Source organism: Chaetomium globosum, genomic scaffold, assembly GCF_000143365.1.
Source record: "Chaetomium globosum CBS 148.51 scaffold_5 genomic scaffold, whole genome shotgun sequence".
In the NCBI taxonomy this organism is placed as follows: Eukaryota; Fungi; Ascomycota; class Sordariomycetes; order Sordariales; family Chaetomiaceae; genus Chaetomium; species Chaetomium globosum.
Window position 1 is genome coordinate 1,238,353 of NT_165980.1, and position 12,937 is coordinate 1,251,289.

At 56.2% G+C, this 12,937-nt stretch overlaps 3 protein-coding genes across 3 annotated transcripts in view; 1 reads left to right on the top strand and 2 right to left on the bottom strand.

Moving 5' to 3' along the window:
- Window positions 1–468, bottom strand: part of CHGG_07225 (uncharacterized protein) — a gene marked incomplete at both ends in the record, with an annotated part of 3,950 nt that extends 3,482 nt beyond the window's left edge. Inside the window, 2 exons of the mRNA XM_001224880.1 lie at window positions 41–281; window positions 360–468. Of these exons, the coding sequence (XP_001224881.1) occupies window positions 41–281; window positions 360–468 (350 nt within the window). The remainder of the gene's footprint in view (window positions 1–40; window positions 282–359) is intronic.
- Window positions 469–1,944: 1,476 nt separating this feature from the next.
- CHGG_07226 (uncharacterized protein) lies at window positions 1,945–4,243 on the bottom strand (the record flags this gene model as incomplete). The annotated part of the gene is made up of 2 exons (XM_001224881.1): window positions 1,945–2,118; window positions 2,189–4,243. The coding sequence occupies 2 exons, from the start codon at window positions 4,241–4,243 to the stop codon at window positions 1,945–1,947; spliced, it is 2,229 nt and encodes a 742-aa protein (XP_001224882.1).
- A 1,545-nt stretch (window positions 4,244–5,788) lies between these two features.
- Window positions 5,789–12,937, top strand: part of CHGG_07227 (uncharacterized protein) — a gene marked incomplete at both ends in the record, with an annotated part of 7,396 nt that continues 247 nt past the window's right edge. The window contains 6 exons of the mRNA XM_001224882.1: window positions 5,789–5,933; window positions 5,991–6,976; window positions 7,029–8,037; window positions 8,130–9,577; window positions 9,909–10,166; window positions 10,278–12,933. Of these exons, the coding sequence (XP_001224883.1) occupies window positions 5,789–5,933; window positions 5,991–6,976; window positions 7,029–8,037; window positions 8,130–9,577; window positions 9,909–10,166; window positions 10,278–12,933 (6,502 nt within the window). The remainder of the gene's footprint in view (window positions 5,934–5,990; window positions 6,977–7,028; window positions 8,038–8,129; window positions 9,578–9,908; window positions 10,167–10,277; window positions 12,934–12,937) is intronic.

Genomic DNA, 12,937 nt, shown 5'->3' on the forward strand with positions numbered 1-12,937 from the left:
AAAGTCACCGTCCCTTTCATCCTCTAGAAACCATTCTGACCCGACGAGCCAGCAGCCGAGAGCCGACACCGGCACCACCAGGAGCGCCACCGGGCAGTTGCCGCCAGCGTTCTCGCCCTGGTCGGCATACTGGCGCAGAGCAAGCTCCTTCTGGAACTCGCGGCCGAGCTGACCGTACATGGCGACCAGCTGCTTGCAGACGGTCATGAGAGCCTCGCGCGGGGTAATCGTGCCGTCGGTCTGGACGCGCAACTGAACCTCAGGGACGTTAGGGTGGCCGACTGGAGTGGTGCGGGGTTAGCACTGGAGCTGATTGCGATTTGGGTGTGTGTGTGTGTTTGTTGTGACGGGAAACTTACTCTTGTAGGCTGCCATCATGACGTGAGGTGCCATCTTAAGGTAGACGCTGAGCAGATTGCCGAGGGTGTGGTCTTCCTTAAGCATCAGAAAATCGGAGCAGTTGGACATGCCTGGTAAGTGGTTAGATTGCGGTGCTAGTGGTGGGATATATCGATTGCGAAAACCTACCGCTCACGACTGTCTCGGTGATCTTCTTCTCGCCGTCAGCGAGAACGAAAAGCTCGAATCTAAAATCGGGCCTGGTTAGCAAGAATCCAACCGGAGTGGCAAAAACGACCGCTAGTACAGGAAGCCCAACCCGTGCTGGAGGTTGTTGTCGTGTTTAAAGTTAGTCGAAGCCATTTTGATGAAGATCGATTTGCTTTGATAGATCCCAGTCGTCGAAGCCTCTGCGAGCTGATGCTACTCGACTTTTGTGTCGAAATGAGAATGAGGGGATTCGAAATAGTAATTAAATCGATCGCCCAACAAACAAGTTGAAGAGTGCAGGGCCGGTTGCCCTAAACAGCGAGCATGGGCCGCCCATCGCCCGCGGCTTGATGGGCTCCTGTCTTGACGCGGGCCCTGCGGTGCAGACTATGACATCGTACACTGTGTTCGTGATGGACGCCTTGCTGGGGAAAGTGCGACTGCCTGAGGGCCACACTAAAGCCAAAGCCTCCCCTGTCCATCCCCCTCCATCTCTCTTGTTGCCATGTCGGTCGACTCACGACAATTCCAGGGCTCGACTTCCTCCCCAAACCCCATTAACACCAAAATGTTTGTCCAAGGCCAGTCCCTTTGCTGCAGCGTTCACCCCCTTTCACACCAACCCCAAAAATCCATCGAAGAAACTGTAAAGAAAGATGGTTGGCCTACCTGTCGGGCGCGTTCATCGTGGCGAAAAGAATGTATACAATATTCTATTGTTCAACGATGATGCTGAGAGAATATTGATATTGGTGAAAGGCGGGAAAGCGGCGAGCAAGGTGGTGAGCAAGGTAATAAGGGAGGTGGTTGAAGCAATGTGGTCGTGATACAAAGTGAGGTGGAGGTTCGGTTCACAGTTGATGAGGAAGCTCTCAAAGGAACAGTCAAGGCACGTCAACAAGAAGCGAGGATCCCAGTGCTGGTCCGTGCACGTGCCTGCTCGTGGCGACTAACAAGTGTGGCCTGCAGCAAGGCGATCAACAAAGTGTGGAGAAAGACAACAACATCAAGGGATCAGGAATCTCAGTATAAGATAGCACATGCATTCCGCTGTATCTCCGCTATATGCACAGATGGCATGAGCCTTCTACTGTACACACTCTCATGACAACCCCCATCAATCTCTTCTACCACCTATGACCATCGTGTATCCCTATCCTTGTCTCTCTAGGTACTTCTTAGCCATCTACCAACATATAACTACACAATGAGATGCCTGAAACAACCAAAACTTGCCCTGAACCCAGCTCCGCCCATGCAAATGAAAAACGCCAGCAAGTGCCATGCTCAGCGACGGTATCTCGCAACCACAGAAGATAAAAAAATGACCTTCAACTCAATCCAAGCCGTCAAGTATACCTACGCAGGGCCCTTGCTCTGCCCCATTCTACCCCATTATAGTCCCTTTCCCTCGCAGTGGCTCGGCAGCCCACCACCGGGGCTGTTGGCCCAGCTCATGACCGTCAGGCTGGTCGTGTACGCCATGGCGACGAAGCCAAAGATGCAGAGGAGGATGTCGGACCACCGCCGGAGGGCCGACTTGGCTACCGCCTTGTAGTGCAACATCGGCTAATACCATCATAGTTAGCACAGGAACATGGGTGAGGCAAGAAGGTTTTAGGTCTTAGGAGGTACTCACCGGGTAGATATACACCAGCGGGATGCAGGCAAAGTTGCCGACCAGAGCAACGAACTTGTCCAAGTTATCCGCGCCGCACCACGCGACGAACGCGCACAGGGCCACCACGAAGAAGCGGAACACGTTCTTCTGCCACTTGATGTACGGGTTGTACTTGCCGCTCTTAGTGAACAGCGCGTTCTCCGTGATCCGGATGGCCGGGAAGATCTGCAGCGGCGTAGACAGCAGGATGGCGAGCGAGTAGAGGAACTGGACGCCGTTGACGAGCTTGTCGTCCTGCGGCAGGTTGAGCAGCACCACCGTTTCCGTCTTGGAGCCGTAGGCGGCGTACGAGACGGCGCCCATGACCACGAAGAGCGTGGTGATGATGACCATGACGATGAACATGACCTTGGGGAACTTCTGGGGGTGGCGCATCGACTCCTGGATCGGGATGATCAAGCCGATGCCCTCGAACGTAAAGATGGCCGTGCCGATGAAAAGGGTCCAGTCCTTCTGGTTGAACATGATGATGTCGGCGAGCCCTTCCGTGTTGAGCGTGAGGATGTCGTAGTAGAAGAGATAGGCTAGGCCGATGACGATGAAGGCGTCGGCGATTAGCGCGGTGAAGCCGAGCTTCCCGATGTCGCGGAGGAGGGAGAAGGGCAAGAACACCACCATTTGCATGATGATGAGCCATGTGACGGGTATCAGGGTCTTGCAGTCGGTCACGGCAAGAATGAAGGCTTGCAGATTCTCCGAGGTGAAAACAATGTAGGCCGCGACAAAACCCAGCTGACTGATGACGATGGAAGCCAGAATCAGGTTCCTCATCCACTTGCCGTAGAGGATGCCGCCGATGTCACCGAAGGAGCCGTCGACCTTCAGCCTCGTTGTAACCAGCAAAACGAAGCAGTAGTAACTCAGCGCCGCTACGAAGAGGAGAACCAGGTTGCTGAAGAGCATGCCGCCGTTGAGGTAGGCACGGGGGAGGAACAGGACACCGGTCCCGACAAAGGACTTGAGGAGGAGTAGCGCCGCGTTCATGGGGCTGTTCTGGCCGCTACCTCCGCGGTGCTTCCTCCTCCTCTTGCGCCGTGACGGTGTCAGCAGCGCGCTCTCTTCCATGGGCTCCTCGTCCGAGCCCGACTCGTAAACGTCACCCTCACTGCCAGAAGTGAAATATTCACCGGGACCCAACGCCTCGTCATCTTCCTCGAGCTCTTCACCAGCGAAATGGCCGTACAAGCTCAAGAACTCAAGGAAGTTGTTCGTAAAGAGTTGAGGCGCCTGGTTCTGGCTACTGCCCGAACCATATTCCGCATCATCCCCGTCCCTGGCGGCCCTTCGAATGAAGTTGCGCCGGAAGCCTCCGGGGACCTTGATGTTGTTAATATCAAGCTCCTCGGTCTCCGGGTCCGGCCTCACGACACTGAAGCTCTTGCTGCGCTGCATCTTGCCCCGCTGGTCCACCTCCTCTGTCCATTTATAGATTGGCCGAGTGATGTCGCCGCCTTGTAACTGCAGGCTCGAGAATTCCTCGTCCAGGGTAGACTGCGTCGCGCCGGCAGGCTGTTTTCCCTTGGAACCATCGCTGGCCCTTCTCGTCACATCCTCTGATGACCCATCGCCGGGCCGCACCAAATGTCTTTTGATGATTTCTGGGTCCTCGTATGCGCCGCCCCATTGTTTCCTCCCATCGAACGAGCCGTAGTTTGTAGGTGTCCCGGTGGCCGGGGCATTGACGGAAGCCAGGGCGGGGGAGGCTGTGCGGACAGGCGGCGTGCCGAATCGTGGCGGTGACGCGCCCAGGGAATTGGAGAGGGCGGCGGCGAGGGCGGAAACACCCGGGCCAGCAACGTGCGAGCCGGGCCCGGGGAGGGGAGTCAGACCGCCACTGCTAGAATCATCGCCCGCTGATGGCTGCGAGCGTACCGCAGGAGACGTCCCGAGAGTCACCGGGGAAGCGAGGCGGGCGGTGGACTCGGCGCGGTCATAGGAGCGGCCACGAAGGGAGCCGGGTGATGTCCCTAAGTGCTGTATAGGCGGAGGTGAATTCTTGATGGAGTCTGGCATGATTGCTTTGGTTGATAACTACTGGATAACCACTATCGCATGCCTTGGTAGTGTGACAATCGCAGTGATGGTTCGGCGGTCGGGGATCGGTGGGTCGGGAGCCTCGAGTCGTCTCCGATGCCGCAACTGTTCTCCCACTGAGTAAACAACCGGCGGGCCTAATTGTGACAATTGATTCAACGGCAGGAGAACGAACAGCGAACAGCAAAATATTGATGAGCACGTTGCCGTTCGGTTCTAACGGAGGACCAGCAGGGGAGGACAAGGAGGCTCTCGGGACTAGCACCTGACTGTGGCTTGTGACCTGTTGAAGGAGCCGATTGAGAGTTGACACACGGCGAATAGGGGACCGATCTGCTTGGGCAGCCTGCTGACGGCCCGGTGATGACTGTCCTAGGGGCCAAGGCTGGCGGGCTGAGGCTGGGAAATCGGTTCCACAGGCCGCTGGGGACGAACCCCCGCGCCAATGAGGGCTCCGATAAAGCGATCAGCAACGGAAGCACTGTGACCAACACAGTGTGTATCATCCGGTATCAGAGATAAGAGAGGTTCGGCATTCCCTTTTCGTCAAATTCAATGTCATGTTAGATGCACATGCATCAAACCACCAATAACAGACCCTTCTGTCTTCCAAAAAGACCATCATCAGGGTTTAGCCTCACCAAGGCATATTCCAGAAACATAATACATCTATTTCTTCTGTTTCTCCTGTGACGCCTTGCTCTGCCAATCCGCTATCACGGGGGTTGATGGTTTGTTTGCCAAGCCTGGGGCCCAGACGCCAACACTTGATTCGGAATGGTGCCTGCCGCTGGCTGTCTGCATGGATTTTGCCTGCCTGGAGGAGAGACTCCCGGTCGTCCCTGCCAAATGACGTCGTTTTCCCCCCAAACATGAGCAGCGACGATCGAAGCGTGGGACTGAATTCAGACGGTACACACAAAATTCAAGTTTCATCTTTTCTTTCTCTTTTTTTTTTTTTCGTCGGTCTTCGGCCGTTGGTTGTGTGAAGAGGCAATGAGCGCCCTTGGCTACCTAACCGCTAACTCAATTTAGCCCGTGATCCCTTGGTCCCTGTTGGCCGGCGATTGTGGCCAACGTCGAGTCAAGCCCACCACCCTGATCAATCACTAACCTGCCGGTCTCAAGTTACTGCAGACTGCCTTGCTGCGGTCTCAGACCATCCCCTCCACAGACTCTTCCCCTCTTTGTGGAGTTGACGATCTGCGCTCTCCTCAAATCGATTCTCATTGTGGTGGAGCGATTGCATGAAGACTTCTGGGTGCTGCCTTTGACCCTGAAACTGGGGGGGCTGAAAGGCGGTCACGGCGCGCTTGAGAGGGGCCAACGAAGGAAGAGCCGATTAGAGTTCCGAGAGGTCAGCTAGGACTTGCCTGCTAAGCGTCTTTCTGTGACCTCTCGTTTTCTCTTTTATTTTTTGGTTATGAACTGAGAGGCCGCTGCTTGTTTTCCCCATGAACTGTTTCCTACGGGCAATTTGACGTCGTTGCTCCTCCAAGCATCTTTACGTCAACACCGCCCAACATGGAGCCCGAGTCTCTCACCAAGAGGCACAAGTTGGGGGTGGTGTCCGGTGTTTACATCCCGGTCTGCCTCAACATTCTCAGCATTCTTATGTTCTTGAGATTCGGCTTGATCCTGGGGCAAGTTGGGTTACTTGGCATACTAGGTATGTCCCCTCCCCCCTGGTAGATGCTATGGAATACGGTTATACTGACACGACCAGGCCTCATGCTCATCGCCTACACCGTTGACTTTGTTACAACGCTCTCCCTCTCAGCCATTGCTTCTAACGGAGAAGTTAAAGGAGGTGGTGCCTACTACTTAATTTCGAGGTCTCTAGGACCTGAGTTTGGAGGCTCCATTGGCGTCTTGTTCTACCTCGCCCAGGTGCTAAACACGGCCCTTAATGTCGTGGGTCTTATCGACTGCATCAAGCTGAACCTCGGCGAGACCATGCCTGATGGGTATTGGTGGGACTATTTCTTCGGCACGATGGCGCTGGTGGTCTGCACCGGACTCTGTCTTGCTGGCAGCGCCATCTTCTCCAAAGCCAGCAACGCTCTGCTGATTGTCTTGACTATTTCCACCCTCAGCATACCTCTCTCCGCACTCGTGAAGCCGGCATTTAGTGATCCAGACAGGGGGATCGAGTTTACAGGAGCCAGCCTAGCCACTCTGAGATCCAACCTCCTTCCTCACTCCGGCAGCACAGAATTCAAGGGGTTCGAGACTTTCCGAGACCTGTTTGGCATCCTGTTCCCCGCAACTTCTGGCATATTCGCTGGTGCGTCTATGTCAGGGGACCTGCGAAACCCCAGTAAGGCGATTCCGGCTGGCACACTTTGGGCCATGCTCTCGACATTCATTGTCTACTTGCTCGTCATCCTCGCGTTGGCTTCGAGTACAACCCATGCTTCGTTTCTCCTCAACGCCAACATCATCCAAGATACAAATATCTGGCCCCCGATTGTCTTCGCCGGAGAACTGGCGACCACTTTCTTCTCTGCCTTGATGGGCGTCATTGGGTCTGCGAAGCTCATGCAGGCTCTTGCGAGAGACAAACTGTTCCCAGGCCTGTCGGTTTTCGGAAAGGGTACGAAGAAGGCAGATGAACCCATCATCGCCATTTTCCTCACCTATGTGGCCGCGCAAATGGCAATGTTTGCCAACTTGAATCAGATTGCGACGCTTATTTCCATGGGATATCAGGTAAGAACCGCGAACCGTGACCAAGGACGATAGACAACCTAACACCCGCTAGATGACCTTCTTCGTTATGAACCTTGCGTGTTTCCTCCTTAAGATTGGATCCGCCCCCAACTTCCGTCCAGGCTTCAAGTTTTTTAGCTGGCAAACAGCGTTCGTCGGTAGCCTCCTCTCAGCCGCTGCCATGTTCTTCATTGACGAAACATACGCCACCACTGCCGTCTGCCTTTTGGTCTTCCTTTTCCTCCTCATCCACTACCTGAGCCCGCCCAAGCACTGGGGCGATGTTTCTCAGAACCTAATCTACCACCAAGTGAGGAAGTATCTTCTGCGCCTAAAGCCGGAGCACATCAAATTCTGGAGACCACAGATTATCCTTCTCATCAACAACCCCAGGAGACAAACTCGGCTGATCCAGTTCTGCAACTCTCTGAAGAAAGGGGCGCTCTACATTCTGGGGCACGTCATCGTCACTGATGACTTCGCAGCAGGCGTCACGGAGGCAAAACTACAACAATCCGCGTGGACCAAATACATTTCCGAGTACTCGAGGATTAAAGCGTTTGTACAGCTGACCATGTCTCCTACCATAACATGGGGCGTAAGAAATCTGGTCCTCTCAGCCGGCTTGGGAGGCATGCGGCCAAACATTGCCATTATGGGCTTCTACAACATGGATGATTTGCGCCGCGCCCAGCCCGCTTCTCAAATTCCCGAAGCACCAGTTTCACCTGTCCCGCCGCAACAAGGCGATTCTCAAGCGGGTCCCAAAATACGAAGAAGACGCAGGGGAGACACTTCCTCGCGGATTCTGGAGGGTATATTGCCCACCGATTCCATCAAAAATGAAGATATGATGTCGGTAACGAGCTATCTCACTATCCTTGAGGACCTGGCGCTGCGGTATCGCTTGAATGTCGCCATCGGCAAGGGCTTCGAAACCTTGGAAACGCCTCGGAAAGACGGGAGCAACACGAAGAAGTACATCGACCTCTGGCCGATTCAAATGTCAGCAGCAATCACGGCGGATGGGAAGAACGTTCTCACCACAAACTTTGATACATGTGAGTAGCCCCGATCGGCGACCTGGCTCGAAGCTTACCGGGGGTAGACACGTTGATTTTGCAATTGGGGTATATCCTCCGTACTGTGCCAGCGTGGAAGAAAGCCTACAACATGCGAGTCATCGTATTTGTCGAGTACGAGAGCGAGGTTGAGGAAGAGCGGGGCCGAGTCAAGGCACTGCTGGATAAGTTGAGGATTGATGCTGAGGTGCTGGTGTTTTACCTTGCCTCAGGCAGCCTCTCGACCTACGAAACCGTGATCCACGGCCACTTCACGAACCCGGAAACAGAGAACCTTGTCAACGAATGCTTGAAGAAGGAGGAGTGGTGGGAGGATCTGCAAACCTACAGGGGCAGCCGCTCCATGACCGAGGCGCAGGAATTCGCATCAATAGCCCAGGTCATGGGGTCTACTTCAGGCAGACCAGGGCTATACAACCCTCACAGTGGTCCCTCCGACGGCATCAATCGGAGGCGGCATAGTCTGGCACAACTCCCTGAGCTGCCTAAAAAGCCGTCGATGTCACAGCTGAACAAATGGGGCGTGAACATGGGGATTCATACTCAAAATCTACCCTTTAGCGTCTTTGACAGTTCGGACTCGGATCTCGTCCCTGACAGCGATTCGGACAGTGACTCATCGGAAACGGATGCGCAGTTCGCTGATGTGGAAAGCGCCTCCGGGGAAGACGCTTCCCGTCGACCGCTATTGACCACTGTTCGCCGGAGAAGGAGCTTCACCGATGTATTTGCTCGTGCAAAGAGCCCCCGGAGGGAGAAGAGATTGAAGGGGTCGCAGTCGCCAATGCAAGGCTCTTATGGAACCATGCCGGACACAGTACTAGAGCCATCAAGGCACAACAGAAAGGGGTCGGCGTCGTCGCAAACCCCCCGAGGCATTCTCAAACCAGAACGGCCAACACTCTCAAGGCACGGTTCTTCAGCCCCGAGGTTTTCAAGCAACCTGGTCCCCCAGACTACGATTACGAACGAGGATGGCACAGGGCCGCGGATTATGTTTGCCGAAACGGAAGCTCGCACCGAGCGGCCTGCCTTGTCTCGCCAATCATCGTACGGACGGGGCACTGGCGCAGAAACCGGTTCCGGTACGACGACTCCAGTGGATAAGCGGGTTTCGTTCGCAGAGCTAGCACCAGGTGCCAAGTCGCCAGCAATATCTCGGAGAAGTTCGATTTCGAAAGGGTCCGACAGCGGCGGCGATACCTCGCTCAACATCCCTGGGCTCCTGGCCTCGTATCAGCTCTCCGAGGATGACAGCAAAAACGGGTCAAGCTATTCAACGCAGGGGCTGTCGCTCTCTTTCAATGATCTCCCTAGCCGGGCTCAGCATCTCATTTTGAACGAGCTCATGCGCCAACACAGCAGCGACACGGCTGTGATGCTGACCACGCTGCCCATTCCACAGGAGAACACCTGCCAGAGCGAGGAGGCCAGCCTGGCGTATCTGTCCGACGTCGAGGTCCTCTGTAACGGGCTACCTCCTGTCCTCCTGGTGTTGAGTAACCACATGACTGTGACGGTGAGTCTTTAACTTGGCAAATTTGGGGTTGGGATGGATTCGTGGCATCATATGCCGCCACTTCTGTGCGCGGCCTATGCCATTGTTTGGGTGTCAAACATGAAGCGCTTGGAGACAAAGAGAGGGTGCTTGTTTAGTTGTATAAACGATAACGATGATGGAACGTCCTAATACAAAGAACACACTTGATTGCCCCCTTCTTTATTCGTATTAAAAAGTGCCTCGATCGCCACATGCCCCGACTCACTGTGCACCCTGGCAAAACCGCTCTCCAACACAACCAACCCCCGATTCTCTGCTACCGCTTTCGGGATTGGTGATGGCTATACAGCCAACAAGCACAACCCGCCGGACCCCTAGCCTTTCGCAAAGGCTCCGCGAGCTGGGCCGGCTCAAGAGCAAGACTGACGAGAAAGCAGAAAGAGAATTTGAGGTTATCCACACCCCCGACCGGCCGACACGGCTCATCACCCCCATTGAGGCGCCCACTGAAGTCGAATGTGGTAACGCAATTACAAGGTGGCAGCACGCATCGGCCAAGGAGCGACTCATACCTCCCTCAAGAGGCCAGTACTGGGAAGCGTATATGGTACGTAACTCTTCTCTTCGGCACGTTCCGGGGCGGTTGGAGAACATGACACCGGCAGCACCAGAGTGGTTTGACATGCAAGATGTCGACCTAACAAGACTTGAAATCCAGGATGACTCGGCCATTGCCACAGACAGTGATGACGATGAGGATGCGCTCGACCGGCTCTATGGTGGGAAGTTTGTGTACGGTCAGGGGGTGGGACGAGGGGGTTGTAGCCAGCAACCGGGGCTACAACACACCCACCCCCCAGAGCCGGCGCCGCCGAGACGGGACGGGCCTTTGCGAAAGGAACCCGGCACGGACCAAAGCTATGTGCCATCGTTTTTCCATGGTATTGTGACGGCCTCGCCTGCCCCGGCCCCCTTGTTCTCCGACTCGGTCTGGTCGCCGTCGCGAACAAGCCAACCCCGGAGCCCAAACGCCATCAGGGGTAACCCAGTTTCTGCACCGCGATACACCGGAGGTGAGTGCGTCCAGGAGGACGAGAAATTGACGGTTGACATGGAGCAATTAGTTCGCATGGAAATATACCGGCGCGGTCGCTGCCCCTATTGCCGCAACTTCTTTCCTGGGGGCTCTTTACCCCTGACTTGTCCCTATCTAGATTGCCAAAAGGATTTCAGCCTGTACCTGGAGTATACAAACCGAAGAGAGGCACCAAAAGCACCACCGAGGCTTGCACAGAGGGCATTAGTGGACACTAGTGCCCAGGAGAAGGAGGATATCGAGAGGGTGGGTCAGGGATGTCGCCCAATTGTGCCCAACTTCCGAGCCGAGACAGGCACCCCTCCAAAAGATCCAAAAGATCCAAAAGATCCAAAAGAGCAACGAAGACTGCTGAGGCACCACACGCCCCAACGACCATCACCACTGTCACAGAATAGGCGAAATTCTTCTACTTTCCTAGTCGAGGTTTCAGCCCTCACGGAACATGAAAAAGAACCACTGAGACACCACGGTTCCCGAGAAACTCACACGCCAACGCAACAGAGACGTCAATCTTCTACTTTCCGAGTTGAGGTTTCCACTCCCATGGAGGAATTACAAGAGCCGCCGAGGCATTACATGCCCCAGCGGCCTCCCCCGCCGCTAGAGCGGAGCCAAAATCCGGCTTTCCCAATTGGCATTCTCAGTCCCCAGGGGCAGCAACAAGAGCCATTGAGGCACTACGCTCCCAGAACATCTCCCCAGTCGTTGCAGCAGAGACAAAGAGACCCCTCGCCCTCCAACACCATCCGGACCATCTGGCCCTCCCATATGGGTATCTATGACGAAGCACAACCTAGCCGCCAGGCTACCTCTAGACCTGATGGACCTGAACGCCTGGAAAAGCCCCTTCCCCCACCCCCGGCTCGTTCAGAAAGGAGGCCACCCCCTACTTCCTTCCGAACACAACCACGGCGTATCACCACGCCGCGCCCTCAATCCATTACGGCCCGTCCCGGATTGGCCCGCCCCGGATTGGCCCGCCCCGGACCCCCCTCGGCTCGCCCCGAATCTGTCTCAACCCGGCGCGAATCCATCTCAGCCGAATCCATCTTGAGCCGGCCTGGATCCATCACATCACCCCCCGAACCTATTTCACCACGCCCGGACCCTATCTCAGCACGCCCTGAGCCCATCTCAGCACGCCCCAGGTCTATCTCGACTCGGCGTCAATCCACTTCACGGCCCGAATCTTTCGCAGCGCAGAGTCAATCCAACTCGGCCGAATCTATCTCAACACGCCCTGGGTCCATCTCAGCACTCCCTGAACCTACCCCGGCCGAACCCGTCTCAAATCGGGCCAGATCCACCTCAAGGCGTCCCGAACCTATCTCGGCCCGGCGCCGATCCTTTTCGACTCACCCCGAATCCGTCTCCACCCGGCGCCAGTCCGCCTCACGGCCAGGATCCGTCTCAGCCGAATCCGTCTCGAACCGGCCCAAATCCGTCACGGCACGCCCTTGGTCCGCCTCGTCCCAGTCCATCCCAAGCCGCCCTGGATCCGGGTCAGCGCGCCCCGCGTCCATCACGACCCGCCACCAGCAGCTTTACAGCCCCCAGTCGCAGTCGCAGTCGCAGTCGCAGCAACCCAAGACCTCGTATCTGCGCACCCGCCGCAACTCTTCTGTGCCTCCCGTCCAACCACTCACTTCCCCAGTCACCTCAGGCAACGTCAGCGGCAAACCGAGTCCATCTCCAACCCCGCCCGTGTCAGTGCTGCGGTACAGGAGCAGGGAAAGAGGCCGGGCCACCGACCCGGTCGGGAGTAGAGGGACGGACTGGGGTGGAAGAACAGATAGGGGAAGGAGCAGGGACACGGACCGGCTCCGCGACCTCGACCGCAGCCAAACCATGAACACCAGCCGAGCCGGCTACTTCGACCGCGACGGCGGCGCCCTGCTCAGCGACCGAGACGGAGGAGGCGCCCTACTCAGCGACCGCGACGGCGGCGCCCCGCTCATCGCCAAACACCGAGAAGACCCAGGCCCAGAACCAGAACCAGAACCACCCCGAGGCCGCTCCACCGACCCGACCCTCACCAGCCGCGAACGCCTCGACGCCCGTCTGCACGAGAAGATGGAGGCTCAGCTGGCCGCCAGCAAGAACAGCAAGCGGCGGCGGCGGCGGTCGACCCACGGCGACCGGCTGGACGACGCCGACATTCTCGCGTGGAAGGGCCCTGCCGGCAGGGCGAGGTATCAAAGGGAGACGATTAAGGCGGGCGGGGATGATGCGGAGCTGTTTATGGATATTATCGGGCAGTATGATGATGATGAGGGTTG